This window comes from Larus michahellis, chromosome 5 (assembly GCF_964199755.1).
Source record: "Larus michahellis chromosome 5, bLarMic1.1, whole genome shotgun sequence".
Classification (NCBI taxonomy): domain Eukaryota; kingdom Metazoa; phylum Chordata; class Aves; order Charadriiformes; family Laridae; genus Larus; species Larus michahellis.
Genome location: NC_133900.1, coordinates 38,452,070 through 38,475,062, shown reverse-complemented (window position 1 = coordinate 38,475,062; position 22,993 = coordinate 38,452,070). Strand labels below are relative to the sequence as shown.

The following is a 22,993-nucleotide window of genomic DNA, read 5'->3' as shown; positions in this document are numbered from 1 at the left end:
CTTTACTCATTTTACAGAATGACTTTTTAAGTGTTGTCACTGCAGTAATTTATTAAAATTTTAACTGATTATATCATAATTTCTACAATCGCAAACCATGTCTTGATTCAGCCAACAAATGTTGTCAAAGCTCTTTTGCTTGACTGTGGCATGGAGCTGTTGACAGAGCACCTATTGGTTGCATTTCTTCTTTTTTGAAGAACGATGAGGTTTTTTCTTTATCAATTCCATTAATATTAATTCCTTCTATTTCTGTTCTTGCCTAAAAAGAAGCTTTTAAAAGTATAAACTTAAAAAAAATCAATCAGAATAACTCTTATGTTACTAAAAGTAAAACTTCTAAAGATCTTCTTTGTTTAATTGTTATAATTAGTTAACTCGGTCATTAAAACAGAACGCTCACAGGACTGGCTTGAGCTCAGCGTATTCGTAAGCTTTCATAGATAGATACAACAATCCACATAATTTCTCATGGCATCATTTTGCTGTTCAGGAATGAATTGCTTTTTTAAATACTGATTGCTCATTATATCAAATGGATGGACCCTGAGAAGGTGAGTAGAGCAAGGAAGAAAACCACTCGAGTCATTTGCGACCAGATCTTTGGTGGCTAGTGGACTAATGCTATCTAATGTCCCAAATAAAAACTCATAACAGATTTATACCCAAGTCTAATTGTTTTAATACTTCTATGTCCAATGCTAAGTACAGGAGGGGTTTTCTTGTTCCTCCAGAGTGGTCAGTGGTTCTCGAGATGCTACACTGAGAGTTTGGGACATAGAGACGGGCCAGTGTTTACACGTTCTGATGGGCCACGTAGCTGCAGTTCGGTGCGTTCAATATGATGGCAGAAGGGTTGTAAGTGGTGCATATGATTTTATGGTCAAAGTGTGGGATCCAGAGACAGAGACCTGTCTGCACACGCTGCAAGGGCATACTAACAGAGTCTACTCGTTACAGGTACGTGATTTTCATCTGCTGCTTTAGTTTCCTTAAGTAACATTTAAAGTCAGTTTATTTCACCTCATTTATTAAATTGTGGTTACCTACTCCAGAATTACACAGGCCGCAAGAATATAGAAGTATCTGTGATAGTCCCGGTCTTTCATTTTGTTACACTAGTTGTATGTGATCTTAATTTAAAGACTGCAATTTTTTTAGAGGTGCTACTTTTTTAAAAGCACACGGTACAATAAAGCCGAAATACCTACAACAGCAAGTTAAGTAATTTTCTGGGTTGTTTGGTTGGTTTTGTTTTTTTTAAAAAATCTTGCATGTATTTTGGAGCTATCATTTTGGTTTCCCCAAAGAAATTCCAATGTTACTATTTTAAATAAATCAGATTATATAGTAATTGAAAATGCACCAAAAAAACCCACTGAATTAATGTTCTTAATTACGCAGATCTGTCTATCCTTACTTTGTAGTCTCGTCTTCCAGTTCCAAACTGTAATTCATAGTAAGGCTGAACTAAACTTTTTAATGTTCTGATGTAAATCTCCAGCCTTCTACTTCCTCTTCTCTGAGCAGAGGCCAGATCTACAACTGTGAGGCTTTGTCAGCAGAGACGTGTTACTGTAGATGCAGGTTTTTATGGTACCGCTCCGTGGCACGGCTCTATTGCCCACCAGTCGCCCCACTGCTCATCAGAACTATGCTGGCAAAGATAGACATAGACCTCATGTAGGCTCGGCTTACCTTTACCAACCCGAAAGATCATCTCCTTCATTCATAGAGTCAAAGCATCACTTCCAGGCGTTGAAAGGCAAAAGAAATTAATTTCATGCTTGTGCCTGTTCTCACCACAATCTGGCAGGACTTGAAAAAGAAATTAACAAAGACAGTTCAAAATCGGGAAATTGCATTCGGCATGTAACTACTCTGGGTTGTGGCTCAGAAAGTGAAGCTCAGTGCTAGAGACATTTTTCATAAAGCGTATCTTTCATAAGATGTATCTCGCCACAATAGATGAAATATAGACCTAATTGGTTTCCTTTCCCAAAATATGTAGTAAAATTTATCAAAAATCTCCAGCCCTTCTCTTACATTTGTATGCTGAGGAGTATCCATTCTCTAGACAAGCAGCAAGCAAGTTAAATATGCTGTAATACCTACAAATCTCTTAAAAATATTCTGAAGGCTGTATTGCACCTAGGGCAGTTTGAGACCATTATATGTTACTCTGCCTTATTTTCACCAGTGGCTCTTGGTTTGGCCTATGAATATTCGTGTCTTGCTCTGATACTGTAGTAATAATGGCTCAAATAATCGGGTTATGTTATACACACTGATACTATTTACATCCTGTAAATGGAACTTGGTATTCTAAAACAAATTTCTGGGGTGCAGGATGCTACAGGTGCTTACAGTTTTAGGACAGAAAGAGTCTTTAAGATTGCGTGGTGAGCTCCTGCCCTTCGGCCTGGAACAGCCCCAAACAGCAGAACTCCCATAAACAGAATAAACAGCGTATATAACCAGCCTGTCCTCCCTGTCCCCGCTCCATGGCAGGTTCTCTCATACCTCAGTCTTTCCCCATTTGCAGACATTTTTCAGAGATCCTTATGGAGCAGTTGAAGACTACTGACCGTGTTGTGTTTTCTTAGTCTTTCTTAGCTGCCTTTGAAGTAATCCACAGATTCTCAGGGTTCGTGGATAACAGCTCAACCACTGATCCAAACTGTTGTCTGCTTGACTATAGCAATATCAGAGTAAAGTTTCTTCTTGATGCCCAGCCTTAAAGCTCTCTTTCTGAATACCTTATGCACATGGAATACAATTAATTGGTGGGAATGGGGGAAAGAATTCAAAATTTGTTGCATCAATCTGGTTTAGTTCTGTTTAGGGAAGAAAAACATTCTCTGGTGTTTCCACCCAACGAGTCTGCTGGGCTACTGAGCACTCCTCGTCCTTTTATCTGAACTCAAATTTGTTCACATCCTCTTTTGAAAGCAGGGTGCCCAAAACAGGATGCAAAATGCCAGTCAAAGTCTTATCAATGCTTAGTAGAAGTTAAAAGTTATTTTACATGCCTTACATAGCATACCCTTATGTCAGATACTAGTGTCTTATTTTTTTTGGTATATTTTCACCAGAAATGCAATGTATACAGCAGATGAGCAGTCTGCATGTGCCAGTCGCTCTCTGCATTCTTTTGAATGTAGGTGCCATGCTCAACCGTATTTGACTGTAGAGATCTAAAATGTTTTCTGCAGGTTTTATAAAAAGAAGTAGTCTCAGATAGAGAGTTCCCTTAATTGGGTTCATTCTTCACCATTATTAAATACCAGTCAGTCCACACGGACAAGTAGTGCGGGATTGCCCGAGCTGTAACAAAGACTCCTGCCCAGCCATCATTCTGCCGGGCTGCAGCTGTACCTTCATTCATTCCCTGCCAAGCTCAGATCTTCACAATTTTCTTTTGACTTCTACACTCTTTGCTTTGGGTCAGGTCTACCATTTCAAATGTGACTCAAATCCTAATGAAAATACTAAATGCCAGACACCACCTTCCCCTCCTCCCCCACAAACTCTTTCTGATATCTCCAATAATGCTATGAACAAAGTTCTGAACGGGGTAGTATCCCTGCGTCAAATTTGCCTCCCCCTTTATGAGAAAATACAACCGAGACATCTGCTGTTTCACATGGCTTTTTACTCTGCCACAGAAAAAAAATATCATACTTGTTAAGATAGTTTTCCCACAAATCTGTTTGCTGCTACTTACCGCATTGCTAAGGGCTTACAACCAGATTGATTATTTGTTAGTTCCTTCTGGAAATTGAAGTTAGGCTGACCGATCCATAATTCCCCGTCTCCCATCATCTCCTTCAATAAAGAAAGGAATTGTATTTGCCGTCTGAAACCTTGTCTGTCTTCCATGAGTTCTCAAAGATAGCAGCAGATGTCTCTGAGATTGTCTTAAAACAACTTGCCTTATGTGGGGGGTTTTTTTCCCATTCTAGCAAAAGCTTGTACTCGGTTGTCAGTGGTGTTAGTGCTGTGAGCCTACACTCAGATGGCTGAGGACTGAAGCAAAAAAAAGTTAAATAGCTGGCCTCACTTGGTGTTTCCTTCCCACTGAGCATAAATGAGCTTTTTTATTTTGGCCTTCCTCTTGTGTTTGTTTTTGGTTTTTTGGTTCTTTTTTTACAGAATAGTGTTTTATCATCCTTAACGGCTCTTGCTAGTTTTATCTTGTTTTGTGCCCTGCCTTTCTGATTTTGTCCCATTGTGCTCTTTTAAACGCATCTATTGATCTAGTTTCTACTTTTTGTACAATTCCTTGTGCTTTAGCCAAGTGGGTCTTGGTAATTTACTACACTTCCTATCTTTCCTTCACACAAGGATACTCTGTGTCTTTAAGAAAGTGCCAACTCTCCTGAACTCTTCTTCCCCTCGGAGAATAGATATATAAAAACCTCATGGGAAGGAAGTCTCAAGTTATTGAAGTATTCCTCCTTGAAGCCCACTGGTTTTATTCTACTGCTTTTTCCTTCCTTTTTTGAGAATTCTGGACTCTTAAGTCATTGTCACCATCACTCAAGTTACTTTCCACCTTTATATTCTATACATGTTCTGTCCTCTTGCTCAGAAGTGTCTTGTCTCTTAGCTGATTTCTCTCCATGTATATGTTCTGCAAATTTTTATATATATGCCCAGGAAATCCAAGAATTTGGACCTCCTTGTTAGCCCATACCCCTTTTCCAACAATAACTAGGAAGTTAAAGTTCCTTACTGAACACAATTATGATTATAAAATGGCTAAACCCAGCATTTGTCAATTACATCCCTTCCATTTTCCTATGTTTTGGCTTCTGTGTAGATGATTCTGGATTAATGTTGTTAGCCTTCTGCAGCTTCAAGTCCCTCTGACTTGTGAAAAGCAGGTTTGGCTTGTTAACGTCTTTATTAGGAAAACTACATTCTCTTACTATTGCACACTGCGGTATAGTCAGGATTCTGTTGTGTTTAAAAGAGTTGTATTACATTTAAAAGACCAGTGGTTCAGAGTCTTTCTCCTTGAACCCACGTACCTCATAGACCATGTCTACAACAGGAAATTACACTGACCATGAATCACCTGCTCTGATATCAAATGTGGCCATCTCTGCTTAGACTAAGTTCCTACTTTGTAATGTAGCTTCCAAACATACAGAGTATCTACTGTTGCACTTGGTGAATGAAATACTTAATAGTCGTCTTCATACAGAGCATCGCAAGATCCTAATATAATTGTTTGTAATAGATTTACCTTTCTTGTAGTTTGATGGTATCCATGTGGTGAGTGGATCTCTTGACACTTCCATCCGAGTTTGGGATGTGGAGACGGGCAACTGCATTCACACGCTCACAGGCCACCAGTCTCTCACAAGTGGAATGGAACTCAAGGACAACATACTCGTGTCTGGGAATGCCGATTCTACAGTCAAAATCTGGGACATTAAAACAGGACAATGTTTACAGACATTGCAAGGTGAGCTTAAACTACATGTAAATCAAACTGCCTGCGGTAATCTATGCTGCAGATTCTATATAAAAACTATACAAAGAAACACACGGACCTCCTGCAACTTAAATATTTTTCTGATGACAGCTGTATGATCTTTCTCTGAATTAGAAGAACAAAATGTATTTAATCTGATCTACTCAAATCACTTGCCTATTATTAAAGGCAGATGGTCTGGACTGATAGCAATTTGCTACGGGTATATTAGCCTAATAAGCCACAGAAATATGTAGGAAATGACATCTCAAAACAGTCAGTCAATGTATTTATTTAGGGGTCACTTGGATGTTTCAAAGCCTACTGATTAATTGGATCGGGAGGCAAAGTCTGTTGCAATAAATCAAGAGAAATGAGTGGAAAATGTTTTCTTTATTTCAGTAAGAAGAAAGATTTCCCTTTCTGTTCTGACAGTTGCCATTCGGGCATCACACACACGAACACATTGTTCTGTTTCCCCCCACAAAAAAGGTCTTACATCATTCCCATATAACATATGCAGCATCGCTGCCTGGAGCAGAAAATTAAATTTCCCTGTAAAGTAGACTCTGCTGTTTTAACAGTATATATTTATATGTCAATATATAACTGCTAGTATTTAGTGATAGAGTAATCTCATAATAACACTTCAAAGGGACTTGGAGACAAACGCTTACAGCGGTCACCTCATTCGGGATGGTTAAGTTCATTTTCATGAACGGCCAAGCGCGCACTTGCCCTACTGTTTGCACACAACAAAACGAGATCACTGTAACAAAGGAGGAAAGACTGGGGGATTTTTCTATACCTGCGTTCACTTTTTGAAAGCACAGCAAGGCTTCTGTGCCTTTTAATGCACAAAAACTGCTTCTAGATAGAAAAAGCGGTATGCAAATAGCTAGGTATTAATTTTATATGCAGTGCTGTCTGACATTGCTTTCTAATTACAAATAAAAATGTTTTGGTTTACTGTTACAGGTCCCAACAAGCATCAGAGTGCTGTGACCTGTTTACAGTTCAACAAGAACTTTGTAATTACCAGCTCAGATGATGGGACTGTAAAACTTTGGGACTTGAAAACGGGTGAATTTATCCGAAATCTAGTCACATTGGAGAGCGGGGGAAGTGGAGGCGTCGTGTGGCGGATCAGAGCTTCTAACACAAAGCTAGTGTGTGCGGTTGGGAGCCGCAACGGGACTGAGGAAACAAAGCTGCTGGTGTTGGACTTTGACGTGGATATGAAGTGACGGGCAGAAAGATGAATTTGTCCAAACGCGTAGATGATGTTCTCCTTTCCCTCCCCCTGAAAAAAAAAAAGAAAAAAAAGAAAAAGGAAAAAAATCCCTTGTCCTTGGTGGTGCAGGATGTTGGCTTGGGGCAACAGATCCTAAAGACCTACAGACTACGAAGGAGAAGACAAAGATGACAAACTCTAACTGACAAGAGAGGCATTTGCTGTCTCGTCACATAAAAAGGCTACACTTTTGACCGGGGCAGCTTTGCAAAAATACGACTTTCGAAATGAAACCAGGTGCAATTATTTCTTTACTTTCCTCCAACTGCTCCTTGAGCAGTTGGGAGGTGAAAAACAAAATATTGTTACAGTTCTTGTTAACAGGTTATTTTACCACAACTATCTTGAAAGAAGCTGCACAGGCGAGCCTGCTCGTGCACCCCTGGGTCCCGGCAGCCCCTCCGAGCAACGCGCTCTCCCTTAGCCCTGCTCCGAGCAGGGGGTTGGACCGGACAACCTTCAGTGGTCCCTTCCAACCTCTACGCAGTCACTGGTTGACTTTCAAAAACTAGAGAGCATCTGCAATGAAAAAAAAGCAAACAAAAACAAAGAGTCCATTCCTGGTGTGGAAAAGCTAAAATATTACTGTGAATTGTTTTGTACAGTTCTATCGGAGCTTTTTCTTTTTTTTCTTTTATTCCTCTTTTTTTTTGCCAACCATTGCCAATGTCAATCACAGTATTAGCCTCTGTTTAATCTATTTACTGTTGCTTCCATCTACACTCTTCAATGCATAAGTTGCTCTGAGGTGGCAAGTTGTCCTGGGTTTTGAGAGTCCTCTGATGGATTTAATTCGCAATGCTGGTGCTAGAAGTAGGTCTTCAATTATGGGATTGTTGTCCCACCCCTGTACTGTATTCCCAGTGGCCAAACTTATTTATGCTGCTAAATGAAAGAAAGAAAAGCAAATTATTTTTTTTTATTTTTTTTTCTGCTGTGACGTTTTAGTCCCAGACTGAATTCCAAATTTGCTCTAGTTTGGTTACAGAAAAAGACTTTTTGCCACTGAAACTTGAGCCAACTGTGCCTCTAAGAGGCTGAGAGTGGAAGAGTTTCAGACAATTAAGAGTGAAGTTTGCCTGCAAATAAAGAATTGAGTGTGTGTGCAAAGCTTATTTTCTTTTTTCTGGGCAAAAATTAAAACACATTCCTTAGAACAAAGCTATTGCAGCCTGTTCTGTGGGGAAATTTTTCTTTGTGAGGGCTGTGGTGAATGGAATGAACATACATTAAAAAAAAACTGACAAAATTTTTAAAAAATATTATAAAATACAAAAATGAAAATAAAGTTGCTGGTCAGTCTTAGTGTTTTACAGTATTTGAGGAAAAAACAACTGTTACAGTTATTGCTGGGAGGAACTGACAGAGCAAAAACTTAACGTTTTTGTAAAGATGTCACATGCAAACAAAATGAGAACTGAAAGAGTCAAATGGTTTGCCTCATTCATCTGAGTACCCTGGTCTGGCGGAAGGTGTCCCTGCCCCTGGCAGGGGGTTGGAACTAGAGGATCTCTAAGGTCCCTTCCGACCCAAACCATTCTATGATTCTCCAAGAGCCACAACTCAAGCTGAACTGTGAAAGTGGTTTAACACTGTATCCTAGGCGATCTTTTTTCCTCCTTTTTTTGTTTTTTTTTTTTTGTTTGTTTGTTTTGTTTTGTTTTATTTATAGTCTGATTTAAAACAATCAGATTCCAGTTGGTTAATTTTAGTTATGTAACAACCTGACATGATGGAGGAAAACAACCTTTAAAGGGATTGTGTCTATGGTTTGATTCACTTAGAAATTTTATTTTCTTATAACTTAAGTGCAATAAAATGTGTTTTTTCATGTTAGCATGTCTTTCTTTTTTTTTTTCCTTCTATTTCTTGTTGTTAATTTACTATCATATATCCTACGAAGGGTAAAGCAGGTCAAGTTGCTCAGCTTACTGGTAGATGCTAAAATATGTCGCAGGACTTTTGCTGTAAGGCTTCCACAAACAGGTGCACGAATGTCCTCTCCTGCAGTTGCCGTATAGGATTTGTCACATGGTCCTCGACAAACATGCAGGAAAGCCATTAGCTTCCTATCGCTAAGAACATGTCAGGATTTGACTCTGGAGGGAGTTAGCTATAAAAAGCTGCTCAAGTACATAAAACTTCTTCCAACAGCATTTTGTTACTGCATCTGAAATTGAAACTTGATGTTTATTGTTTATGGATTTCAATCAATTGATTGCAGTCTGACAGGAGAGAATAAATCCATAAATACAACTAAAATCAAAGTTAGGATCGCAGGAGAGCTTGAAATAAAGTCTCTAACAAAGAAGGAAGAAAACCCCCACATCATTCCAGATCTGTCCAACAGCAGTTTTATCGGTGCCCTGAAACCAAGGTAAGTCATCAGCTGCCTCAGAAACTTACCACTTGAGTGTCAGTTTCTCTCTTAAATCTCCTTGGCCAAAAGTCATTGTTTTCTTCGGTGTAAGACTTCTGTCAGGGCATACTTGTTGGTGATAGTTTTCCCTGTAGAAAACTGTCATTAAAGAAAACCAAACCAAAACATTAGAAGAGAAAACGCAGGGATGGGAAAGAAAAATATTTGTATATGTCTATGACTGCGTGCTATTCAAATGCAGTTCCAATCCCTGCATTAGGCAAAACAAGCAATGCTGAAGGATCATGCTTCCATCTGGCCTCTAGAGATTAAAAAGCCATACAAAATGACTGAGCAGCTACAAATTGTAAAAATCTGTTCACTGAGCTGGGTATTTAAGGGAAAAAAAATTGCAGCGAGCACTGACATATAAAAGCTATGATCATCTTGGTATTTATGTAAAACAATTAAAGAGCTAATCCTCTCTTAAAACGACAGTGAAAGATTGCCAGGACTTTCACATTGTTCTGCTGAGAACGCAGGCCAGGGCTCTCGGCGCCCCGATGACAGAAGGTGTGTTAGTCTGGGCTGAGAGGGGGTGGAAAGAGAAGGGTAGAAATATGACTATTTAATGCAGGGAACAGAGCAATAGCTTTTAGGATTATGTAGTTTTTTTCCATGATTTGTAGAATTTGCAACAATATGTTTTCAAAGAGCAATGGTGCTGCCCTGACGGTGCAGGAGAATGAGAGATTTCTGCGTGACATTGCGCTGGAGGGCAGGAATACAAATCGGGGCAGAAGAGTGAAATGACAGAAGAGGAAGACTAACAAATCCAAATCGGTTCAAGCTGTGTTTAAGTACACTTTAAGCAGCCAATATGACCAGGAGCAAAATGTGCTTAACCAGAATTCAGTTTTCCGGTTGATAGTGTAGTTCTGACACTATCTTATGTTCAAATTAATGCAGAATAACTCAAACCTGTTAAGAAAACCATGTTTATAGCTGCCTTCATCCCAGATTTAAGCTTTTTTTTTAAATTGTACTGGCTGCAAAATCAAGATATGATAGACTCTCACAAAGTTAATTGTGTTAGCGCTCTAAAGACTTCTATTTTGTGAAAAGTCTGTTTAGGTTTATAGGAATTGATGGTGCCTATAAGACACCTGAGCAACATAGCTCAATAAGCAGAAATTTGTTAATTTGTTAAAGTGACAGCATTTAAAAATGGTCCTGTAGTAAACACATCACTTGTAAGGAACTGTTGAAGCAGTTTTTCATCATGGTTTCCTTATTACCCCCATTATGTTAACGCACTCACCAAAGCAGTTCACTTGGTATGGAGTTCAGTTTGGCAGCACACGCACCAATTGAGAGTGTTTAAGAAACGTCTTCCATTTCATGTAATTACATTTTGATTTTAGGGTGGGTGGAGCCATGGGTTTTTTTTCTAAATAAAAACATTTAAGAATGCTAGTGTAAGACTATAACTGCTTTATGCTCTTAACACACAGGCACTTCCTGAATCTAGTGGCTTACTCATCGTACACTATGTCAAAATATCTGCAGCTATCCTAGAGAGATAATTGCACTAGTGTTTCTGGCATATTACCCTCTTGTTTTAATGCTGATTCCCTTTTCTCTTTTTGTTTTGGCTCCAGAAAGAGCTTCTACATTTTCTCCTGTATCTGAAGCCAAGTCAACAACATTACAAGATTTTTTATTTTTAAAGGTATTATTCTTAGCGGATCTTGATTTTAGCTAACAATAAGTCAGTACTAGTGTTGCCACTTCCTCCAAGAGCCTGTTCCTATGGTCTCAATTTACTTACTCAAGAGATAAGACCAGACATTTAACAGCTGTGTCTGCACCAATTTGTAGTTCAGCTCAGCAGGTCTCCCAACAGAGCACAGTGCTGCCTGGAAGCCCACAGAGAAGATTCCTTCGGGGTGTAACTACGTCTGGAGCAGCTCTCCAGGAGCACAGCCCAGGCACTCCAGCCACTAGCGGAGCACGTGGGACCAAAGCAGAGCTAGTCCAACACCTCAAAAATACATTCACGGGGCCATGAGGTCCTCAGGACCAGCAGATTGGCACTACAGCTCTGCTCCCACTGCACAGCACTAATGCTAGTGCAGGCATTACCTTCACCAAGCCTTCTCCCACAGCACCCCCAGCTCCTGACTCACAATCAGCAACTAGTTCCCATCGAGCAGAAAAACAGAATCCACCTGATACCACCGCAGAGTTTTTGCCAGAGAAAAAAGTTCGGATGCCTTCAACTCTCTTTTAGCATGCTTATGGGGAGGGTTTTCTGAACGGCTTACGGAATCCAGTTTCAAAGAAAAAAATCTCTCACTACCAGTCTGTCCAAAATTTTCTACGAGCAAGTCAACACCTGAATCATTCAGAAAATGAAATAATGAAATTCCATAATTATGTAGGCAAAAGAAAGAACCAAATTATAACAATAAAAAAGACAAACCTGCCAGTAATTACTTGAGTCATTCTGACCAAACAAATTAAAGGGTAATATCCAAACACACTAACCACTGAATCTTTAATAAAAGCGGGAATATCATTTTCTTTCCATCTCCTGCCATTTTATCTATAACCTTGATCCCTGACATTGTGCAAAGATACACATGCTGTGTGATGATGTTTAGTATTTTATGATGATATACGATGTTTATGATTATACATGAAGTATATGATCTATATGATATACACCAGGTTTTTCAAACTTCATCTAAAAATGGCATATACAATTTTTCAGACCTCTCCTCAAGCATCAGTGCAGGTTTATAAATACAACAGATGTTTTAACATAAAAGCTGTTCCAGATCCCTTCTGAGATAGATAGTCTGACAAACTAGGTGTCACCAAAAAGTCGGCAGCCAGTACAGGCTCTTGCTCCCTGTTCAGATTGCCAAATGGCCCAGCAGCTGTAGCGGTACTTCAGAGAAAAGAAATGGTGCATTGTGCTACCACGAGTACACGCTGCTGCGGGGAAATGCTGCAGCACCGTGTGATTGCAGGTGCCTAAGAACCCACAGCTTTATGCCCACATATACTGCATTGCTCTAGCCCAGACGGGACATGAGAGTCCCATAAAATCATAACTAAGCTAGGACAGAATCTCCCCACTAACTAGAGATGGCAGAAATCATTAAATTAAGTCGCCACTCAAAAGCTTAATGGCACAGAAGAATCCAGCGGTGCTTCTGAACCATACAGTGCACAGGACAACTGAGATTTGGCCAAAAGTATCCTCCAGCTCTCCTCTCGTTTGTCCTCCCCTCTGCCTTGCTTAGATCCAACTTCAACTCCCTGGTCCCTGCTCACAAGGTGATTTTGTCCAACCCTACGTGACAGCAATAGTTTTGATGAAATATAGGCTAAGCTATTTGTCTACTGCATCTCTGTGCTGCTGGAATCTACACTGTGCTTTCTGCAGGGGGACAGCACGACCTCAGTCTAACACTGAATGCTCCAAGGTAGTACATGAGGATGAGAAGACATCATTCAGCCCAGAGTGAGAGATCATCAGTGCTATGTGTGCAAAACAGGCACATGCTAAGAAGCTTCACAGTTTAAGTGGGATCCTGAATCTTGTTGCCTGGAAGGTCTACGTGAGCTCGATCAGAAATGACCTATGAAATTCAGAGAAAGGCAGATGTGATGAACGTGAGGCCTTTTCTGTCCAAGAGATCACCACTGTAAGCCCTGCAATGGGTAGTGTGGAGTATTACATCACCCTCATCAACAAAGCATAGGGATAAGCTTGCTTTATGAAGCCTTTCGTCTGGCTGCCCTCTAACTGAGGATACAACCAACCATGTTAGCTCTGAGCCGCATGAACTTCTCTTACCTAGGGCAGGTTGTTTGATGGGAAGATGAATGGAATGCCCCTGACCACCTCCTCCTGTCTGGCTCCTCATGTCAGCCAGCCAGATGTCTGAGATGCAGGTTACACCGGGTGCTTACAGTGCGCTATTCGAGAGCGCTTTGTTCTTTTAATTTAAAACAGGAAACATGGAATGTAGAAGATCCAAAAACTTCAAAGGAAGTTTCCATTGCCAAAGGAGTTGCATTTCAACTCAAGTTCATTCTCTAGGTTAAATATTCAAATCTGACAGTGTGGGAAGACGCTCAGACCTTCGAAAGGATTGACAATTTCTAAGGGATGGAGGGATTCAGATTAGTTGGCTGTAAATATCAGTGTGGTAAACTGAGCAGTACAACTGCTCCTAAATGGGAGTTTTATTTTGAGCTCCTCAGTTTGAAATGAATTTCTAATAATACCACAGATACACAAAAAATATAAAACATGTTTCCTCTACCCTGATATACGTAAGATCTGAGTACTGCATTCCCCCTCTTTTTTCAAACTGTCATTTGCTTTTAAGTTTCCTGATATATTTCATTGCTGATTTTAAATTTTTACATTAGAGCTTGGAAAAGGAAGAACACAAAAAGCTGCAGACTAGACAGGGCTCCAAAAATGTGCCTTCAGACAGTTTGCTGCTACTTGTCTGCTTTAGTGTTCCTCCTGTCAATTCTCAGTTGACAGGAGAGAATGTTTCAATTAACTAGCATACACATTTTCCCAAACAAATAAGTTTTATAGAAACATGTTGTGTTGTTGTCCCCAGGGGAGAAGTTTCCTGATTTTTTTCTGTTTGTGTTTCTATTGCCCATTTAGCACATGCTTTAGGCATGCACTGGATCCTTCCTTCACCATTCTGCTGACTACTGCCACACTTCAAATACCCCATTTCATCCCAAACAAGAGAGTAATATGATGTTCCTTGTGTCCATCCTTCAGTCTCACATGCATTTTTACATTTCAAAACCAGATAACCAATCTGTCTGGATTCACCTGTTCACAGGCAGCCACTTACCAGCAGAACCAGCTCTTGAGACCTCACCGTTTATCACTGTTGGCCATATGGCAGATTAAGGACAGAGGAGCAGTAAGATGGAGGAATGCACCTGTATGTGAGATATCACTAATGTGGCCATCTGTTAGTGTAACTACGTGGGGTATGGCTCCACTAAGCCCACAGGACTCCAATTTAAGTCGAAAAATTCAAGTTTACAGCCTATATTTTAAAAGCCTCAAACTACATATTCATTTCTATACATACACATTCAGATCTTGAAACACTTCTGGTTTTACATATTTAAAAAAAGACTTGACAACTACATAATCTTTCTGTTTTCCTCTATTTGATTCCCTCATTTTCTCTTTTCTTTGACACTCGCACTTCAGTTTCCTTATGTTTCACTTCCTCCTTTGTCCTGTTCCCTATGTTTTTCTTTTCGTGTTTCACCATTCGTGTCCCTATTTTTCGCATTTTTTTATCTTCCTCGTCTTTCCCCATTTGCAAACTTCTCCTCTGCTTAAAACTGTCATAGCCAGCTTTTCTCTCCCTCTTCACCCCAAGATCTGAGCTGGCAAGCTAGAGTCTTTTTCACACCACTCTACAGATATAAGATATACAGGAGATGCATAAGACAGATGAGAAGCAAGTACAGAGCACTCAGAAAAATGCATTTATTTGTGTGCTTCCACATTAAAGATCTAATGTTTGTCTGTCCACAAAGATAGTCCACAAAGACTCAAATGGTCCAACGGCAATTGGATCAGGCCCTCTAAGCACAGACCAGTTTACCACCAATTTCACAAACAACTGAGCAACAAGCATTGCCTAATTCAATACTCATCAAGCATTCTCTCTACTGCTTTTTTGCCAAAATATAGTTATTTTCTTTAAAAATCATGTGTTTTCTTGGTCCTTAGGAAATCTAGTATGTAAAGGCAGGTTTGAAAATATTCCTCATTATGAAACATGAGTGATACATGGTTTTCTAAATCTATGCAGAATTTGGAAGTTACTTCTGGTGAACAAGCCTCTAGACAGATTCACCTCTGGACAGAACTATCATCCCAAGAGATGCCTGTTTCATAAAGCGATGTATAAATAAGAATTTGAGACTGTAAATGAACCTATATTCCAAACTTAACAACAGCGGCTGATATTCCTTCCGGTACTACCAACGCAGCGCAGCTGGGATAGTACGGTCTGTCAGGGTATGTTAGGAATAATGTATAAACCACGTCTAAAACAATCCAGCGTGCATTGCTCACTAATTCTTAATACGCAGTGACAGCATAAGCAATAAAAGCTCCGGAGCCAGCGTACGATGTGGCTGTGTACTGGGTATACTACCCTGGCGCTGGTGAAATTTAACTGTTCTAGTGACACAATATATCCGATTGAAAAAAGCCAGGGACATCCAGCACTTCTCTGAGACTTGGCTTCTGCATAGCGTTAAACCAACATAACAATTCAAAAGGATAAGCAAATACTAAGACGGACACAAACTGTGTCCAAAGCAACAAAGCCACAGATAAGACATCCTCAGCTTTGCAGAGCAAAAACAGTAAAAACAAACAAAGAAAACCCACACAGCAACAACTCCTGAAACCAACAAACCCCGAATCCCCGTATTTATCTCATTGTTTCATTTCAGCTTAATTACACTGTTAACAATGGCAGGTGACCTCCTCTCCTTGCAAATTCATTCCCACCCCTACACAGCCCAAGCTCTATGTATAACATACTCATGGACTGTACGTATGTTTGGTTTTACCCAGTGAGAAAGATAAATAGGATTTGCCTCACAGTTTTGTTTTTATTTTTGCTGGTTCTATTCAAGATCTTGCTCTTGCTGCTGTTGTTTTACAAACAGAACAGCAACTACTGCACTTCCTCACGGCTTGAGCAAAGCTGACAATAGATGAGTGTTGTTGCTTATCCTTTCCAGGCTGAAGGATCATTGCATCAGAGAAAATAAGTTAGAATTAGACAGAGGTTCAAAGTGCAAAAAGCAGGACACGTGACTAGCATTTTATCTCAAATGCCTGAGGTAAAGAAGCCTTCCCTGCTGACAAGAGGACTAATACCCTGCACAGCTAACAGGAGCGTACAAAGGCAGTTAAAACCGAGAGTAAAGAGAGCAGCTCTTCCATAGACATAAGGAGTGCACCAGAGAAGAAAAAAAAACCATGGGTCTAATATTGTCATATTCTGATTTGCTCTTGGAAAATCCACACAATACCCCCATTATGCAATCTGATTTATCAGACAGCACAATGCAGACAAAATTGTTCTGACAGGAAGACAAGAGTTCCTTTAATCTTCGACTCTCCAAACAAATTATGCTCTCTAATTAATACCTGAATCCAGTTATTTATGCACACAAACCGGAGGTTAAATTTTCTGCATCACAGAAGCGCCCTCTTCCCATAGACCCAGCTAGAATTGAGCACACACAGATCCACCTCCAGCCATCGACCCCGTTCCTCCGGGCCCGTCACAACCACCACACTCCCAAAAGACCCTCTGTAAAAGGCTCGCTCTCTCTCTCTCTGTCTCTTCTCTTAAAATTCGGAACATTGCCCATAAAGATTATTCTTCCCATCACTTTGGCTTTTGGTAAAATCAATGCAGGTGAGACAAAAGATGCTGCTTCACAGGCCTGAGAATGGAAGAACAGTTCTTTTAGCTGTGTGATAAATAGGAAGAAATTCTCTCTCATAAAATAAATGAAGTGACTGCAGTAATATGTCACACTAAGCCAAAATTTAGCTTGCCCACGTTTTAGGATGCTTCCCCTGCACCTAGGTAAAAGGTACGGAGACAACTGACTGTGAAGTTCATGTAGTATTTTTTCTTTCCAGGAGAGATGGCTATTTCAATCTGCTCTTCTTACAAAACGTAGAAAACTTACTTTCAGTGTAACCCTTGTCTCGCTCTCTGCCAGCTCAGGATGTAAATTTTGCACTACTCTCGGAAAGTAACATGGGGTTTTAAGAGCTGCTCCCATTCAGAAGCCCACTGTGGGATGCAGCATGTCTTCTGAGATCCGTGTTTGGTAGTGAGAGCATCTCCCTGCCTAAGTTTCCATCTCACATCTTCTTTGGCATTTTCCAGCATCCACCCGATGTGCATGAAACAGTGAGCAATTGAGAGTTCAAGCAAATGATATGGAGGAATGGATAATTAGCCCCTAGGAACGCATCCAGCTACAGTTATACTCCATGAAGGTTAGAGGCCCGATTCCTCCTCATTTAAATCTGATATTGAAGGAATTTACAGAGCTTTACCCAAGCCACTAATTTGCAATTTTACTGCAAACAATTTACAATCAAATGAAGTGAAAGCTAGAAGCAAAGAGTACATTAATGACTTAATTTTCCTTTTGCATTTCTCTTCATTTTATCTTCCAGTGAGGGCCAATCTTAAAAAATGAGATAATTGGCCAGCAAATAAATACAAAATTTTTTCTTTTAATTATTACTGCATAGAAGCTGAACTGCTGGTATGAACTACAGTGCTACCTTCTGCTGAGGACAATCCTGTATGACCAACTTCCAGCAACAGAAACTGGGAAAACATCACTATTTCTCAGACTGAAAATTCATGCTCTAACAAAGCAGTACAAAAAGTATCACAGTATCTGAATACAAAATTTAGTGTTCTGGGCTAGCAATATGCAATTTGTAAATTATACAGCCATGTGCACTGAAGATTTTACTTAAAAATACAGTAACTATTCTGTCAAAAAGGAAGCATGAATGTCAAAGCAGCTTTTGTAATACTCCACTGGAGCTTCACCTATGCTAGGAGAGATCTAAGTGCAGCTAAATCAGTGAATTATTTTTTTCTTAGGTTTAGAGGCAATCTAAAGGCATTGGTCAAGTACCAAACCTCATTCTAGGGGAAGGAGCTAGGACAGGTGGTTGTTTCACAGGACAGCGGTCAGTCTGAGGCTTGCTCCTAAAAGAGACAGCCTGCTGCCCTCTGGAACTGGTCTAGTGCTGAGCTGGTCTGCTGACACAGTCGGAGAACTCACAGTTTTATAAACAGTTAATTTTCTGGAGGTTTGCTAAGCTGAGCTGGCTCAAGGGGCTCAGTTAGCTGCCAACACATGGGAAGCCCGTGGCCAGGAGCAAGGCAGGTCTGCCTCTCCCTGCAGCAGAGAGCTGCTAAAACCTCAGGAGACACAGAGTCAGTTAAATATCTCAAAGCTGTCTGAGAAAGTGGGGGTGCTGCACCCATCTCAGCTCTTCCGTTCCCACATCTCCCGTCTCACTTATTCTCATGCCCACCTGACGCCCAGACCCTGTTCAGATGGTTAAACACCTCTGGCAACAGCGAGTAAGTAGTCAGATCAGTTTAGGAGCTCAAACTGATTCTCTGACCAGCTTAACCATCTCAGCAAACATCACCGTAATGCTGGACCAGACTGAACTGCTTTTAAAGAAGTGATCTGAAATTTTGCTTTAACTTAGACGTCCATGGCTAGACAATGAGCACAAACTCTGAACACCAAGCTATGTGCTGCTGTTATAGAAAGAAAAAAACCTTCTGAAGGAAATGTAATGGCTGGAGAGACCTATGCTCAAGATACCTTAGCCTGCACATCCTCAACACAACCTCTGCAGAGAACAGGACACAAGCACCTATACAGTAAACTTTCAAACTCATCTCTGTGCCCAGTCCTGTTCATTTGCATGATGCTGCATGGGAAAACAGGAGGCTGCTGTAGGAGCAGAAATCCCACGTGCTGCTGAGAAAGGTGTCCAACGTCTGGGGTGGAACCTGCTGCTTTTGCCTCCAGGTATATCTGCATCGCGTTTGCTCATCATGAGTCCAAAAGAAATGCACAGGAAGAATCTGCAGTTACAGAGCTTGGCGGAGGAGCAAGTCTGAGCCCTGCTTAAGATGTGAAATTGCAAGACACTGAAACACCTAATTGGGCAGAAAGCTGGGCCTGGCCCAACTTGTCTGAATAAAGTAAATCAATATGCCATCAAGGAAAGTAATGCGGCAAGATATAAAGAAGTTTGGTTTGCAGAACACACTCTCTCCAATAGTTTGAAATCAAAATGCTTTCTTCTTCTAGCTAGGCAAAGACAGCACAAAGCATTCCTCTGAACCAGAAGCATAAGACAGAAACCCAAGGTGCAATAAGGACTTTCCCGTAAGTGTCCTCCTAGGCTGACAGAAGAGGCATCGAGAACCTCTACAGCTGAATCAAGCATTAGTACTGAGAAAGAAAACAGTTTCAGCCCAGGTCTTGTTGAGCTGAGAAAAAGAACTGAATTCAGATAACTTGATCAGGACCTTAAACATTACACCAGCGAACAAAGAACGGACATCAATTCCAACATCCAAATACCCATTAAAGAGGTCAAATTATTTTCAGGACTGAATCATAGAATGGTTTGGGTTGGGTTGGATAAGACCTTTAAATATAATCTATAGTCCAACCCCCCTGTGATAGGCAGGGATGTCTTTCACCAGGTCAGGTTGCTTAAAGCCCCATCCAGACTGATGTTGAACACTTCCAATGAAGGAGCATCCCCTCTCTGGGCAATCTGTTCCAGTGTCTCACCACCCTTGTCATAAAAAAAAGTTTCTTCCTTATCTCCAATCTAAATCTACTCTCAGTTTAAAACTGTCACCCCTTGTCCTGTCACTACAGGATCTGGTAAAAAGTCTCTCCATCTCTCTTATAAGCCCGCTTCATAGATCTCACTAATGATTTCACTGGAAAATGCTACGAAGAATAGGCTAAGGAAATGCAGACTAGGAAAATACCCTGAACGCCTAAGAGAAGAGACAAATGTCACACTGGGACTTAGGACGGCAGCAATCTCAACTGGAGATAAAAAGAAGACACATCTTGAAAAACAAAAGCAAATATATGAGACAGAAATTAAGAAAACGGACGCATTTCTCTATCATCTAGTATTTTGCAGGATCTTTCACCCTTGTACGAAAAGAGCAAAGCGAACATAAGTTGTAATAAAGCCAGCACGCTTGTACAATTACAAAGGGCTGCATGAGGTACATGCCCTTGAGCTGAGACCTACGCCCTCCTACGAAGGAGCACACGGGGAGGCAGTGATGCCAATTGTTAGCTCTCACCACAAAAAACTTGGCAAAGACAGGGAGTAAAATGCAGTTGCAGTTTTAAATCAGCCTTTGCACCCTTCTATCCACCTTGGAGCTGCTTCATGGTGGTCCACCCTTCCAGCACAAGGCAGAGGAGCAGAAAGATGCCAACCACCAGTGGCCCCAGGGTTCATTACAGCAGTCACAGGCTACCATAGGTTTTCCTCAAGTGCAAAGATTACCCAGATACTTTTCTCTTCCCACCTTCCCTTCTTTGCAATTACCTTTGAATGCACAACCGCAAAAGCTTTCCACTATCCAATAAATGTTTCAGTCATTTCTCTATGCTAATGTGTCTTAAGAGTTTAAATTAGCTAACTTGCGTTTTGGCACCAGAGCAGGGCAAAAAACTTTCAGAAATGACTTGCGAAAGGTATTTGTGAAATACAGATTTGCCAACTGCTTTGGCAACAAAGTGCCAAATGAGAGATTAGGCTGCACAGGCATAAAGCAGAAGATATACATAAACCTACAAGGAAAGGATCATTTTAGGACTATGCATCTGGTGCCAACCATGTTAATGCAGAAAAAATATACAAGGATTCACAGGGCAGACATCCAAAGACCCCAAAAGACCTAAAATATAGAGGACAAAACCAGCTTACATAAAATGTACAAGCACTTGAAGCTAGATGTGAAGCTAGGAATTTTGTGGGTTAAAATAAAGAGAAAGATCTAAGCATAACAGGAAGAAGTTCAGAAAAATCAGACCATCGGGATAAAGACGCTTCACAGTAAAATTTAATAGGCAGTGAAATGGTTTCCCAAAGCAAGCAGCTGAAGTTTGAAAAACCTTGGCTTTAGAATGGCATCAGAAAAAATATCAAAACAGCAATTTAGATCCAAAACCTAGAAAACATATAAGGTTGTAAATCATTGAGAATGGAAGTGTACATGCTTTTAGAGTCCTCCACAAGAAAGTATCTCGCAGAGAATATGCCATGAGATAGAAATACGTGTCTAAAGCTTTTCCCACTACAGTATGCAACTCTCTTTCCTTCCCCCACCAAGCCAATATTGACTATTTCTACCATGCAGCAATATGGAACATGTTCTAGCGATGTGCAATTACTCTTTGGAACGCAAACAGTACTTCTGACATGCTGCTGTAATCTCAATGGTGGCCTCTAATGGAAGTTGTCTGCTTATTCCCATTTCCATTGGGATGGCAGCCTATGATGCAACTCCGCTATCAGTCTGGCCTAGACTGTTCCCATGAGACCCCAGAATCATTCAGCGTGTTGAAAAAGCATTTTTAGAAACACAGAAACGTAAGTACTTCATCCCTACTTGACTCCATGCCAAGGGAGTCGCACAAAAACCTCAGGATGTTTCAGTGCTAAATATTATGTAACAGTTACCTTTCTCATTTAAAATCCTCAGCTGTTTAAAAAAAAAAATCCAAACAAAACCCTCCTGATAATTAGAAGATCTTCACTCTGATAGTCCAGAAACTGCCACAACATAATAAGGTTTCTCAGTTTCTTTATCTTCCTCTCCTACAAATGCAGAATTTTTGATCTTCAAGCAAACTTGGTTTCTTTTCTGCTTGTTTCTTATGTAACGGTGTAGTCAGACCTGTTCCCTTCTGAACTACTATTCTATGTCATTAAGAACAGCTCTCTGCTATTGTAAGCACCAACATCCCTTAACACCTTCATTAATTTAAATATATTCTAAAAGGCACTTGGCTCTCTACTGGGACTCTAAAACGACCTCTCTATTAGGAGAGCCCTATACAAACTTCACTTTCTAAGTGCAAGACAACTGGCACGCTCATTCCCTGGAAGCATCAGTACTGGTGGGTGTTTCTGCTGGGAGCCAAAAGACCAACCTTCTCTAGCTCAGCATGAAGACCAAGGGCTGCAAAAGGAAGAGTCCATCTCTCACCACTCATTTTTGGAAGAGATCCCACAAGTCTAGCAAGACTGAAGTCTTTAAGTGCCAGTACAAAAAGCTGAATGCATTTTATTTTTTTTTTAATGGAAGCCTGAAAAGGTTTCTGGGAAGTGCAGAAGTGTCACTTGTAGAATATAGCCAAAAGTTCTCAGCCAAAGATTTCCAAGGGCTTTAAAGAAATCCCAGTATCATTATCCTCATTTTACAGATGGAAAAGTGAAAGCATAGTAAGGTAATGCCAACGGCAGGGTCATCAATTCAACTCAGATTTCCTGGGATTGTTCACTGAGACACAAATCCATTCTTTATCCAAATTTATTTAACATGTAATGAAATAGATTCCAGAGAACTTGGCCTTGTTCTAAAAACATAAAAATTTGTACAACATTGCTTTTGTCTGTACAAAAATCAAGATTATAAGCACTGCTCTCCTTATTCCCTACTTAGTTTTGACTGAAGAGTGGTTAGAGATGAAAAGCGAGCTTAGCAAAATGAAGCACTGAAGGCTTGCACAATATAACCGTACTTTAAATTCTAGGGTGAAATTCCTGACCTAACTGAAGCTCATACTGATTTCAGTGGGGCAAGGTTTTCACCCCATAATGTGTGGTAAAAGGGAAGAAAGATAACTTTGTCAAAGCACTTTAAAGAAGTACTATATTCAAAGGAGAGTAAAGTTAAGTCAACGAAGTATTTCATGTAAACTCAGTGAGCTCATTTCCCAGATGAGCCAGATATCTGCTGAGCTTGCGTTAAAGGGCAAAAAGCAAAGATGGCTTCACCTCCTAAATGTGGTCTGGGGCACAGTTAGGATGATTTACCTTAAGACAGTTTAAATGCTCTTGGCTTACTCTGACTGAAGATCATGTCTCCTGACAGCCAAAGATACTGAGGCACTGAGGTTAGGTCAGAACCCGGCCCCA

At 40.4% G+C, this 22,993-nt stretch overlaps 1 protein-coding gene and 1 long non-coding RNA gene across 6 annotated transcripts in view; one reads left to right on the top strand and one right to left on the bottom strand.

Moving 5' to 3' along the window:
- Window positions 1-8,615, top strand: part of FBXW7 (F-box and WD repeat domain containing 7) — a 182,702-nt gene extending 174,087 nt beyond the window's left edge. For all 4 annotated transcript variants that reach the window (XM_074589655.1, XM_074589656.1, XM_074589658.1 and 1 more), the window contains 3 exons: window positions 735-960; window positions 5,266-5,476; window positions 6,464-8,615. In XM_074589655.1, coding sequence (XP_074445756.1) covers window positions 735-960; window positions 5,266-5,476; window positions 6,464-6,732 — 706 coding nt within the window. In that variant the 3' untranslated portion in view covers window positions 6,733-8,615. The remainder of the gene's footprint in view (window positions 1-734; window positions 961-5,265; window positions 5,477-6,463) is intronic.
- A 149-nt stretch (window positions 8,616-8,764) lies between these two features.
- Window positions 8,765-22,993, bottom strand: part of LOC141744215 (uncharacterized) — a 101,661-nt gene continuing 87,432 nt past the window's right edge. For both annotated transcript variants that reach the window (XR_012587365.1, XR_012587364.1), the window contains one exon: window positions 8,765-9,297. This is a non-coding gene — a long non-coding RNA (uncharacterized LOC141744215). The remainder of the gene's footprint in view (window positions 9,298-22,993) is intronic.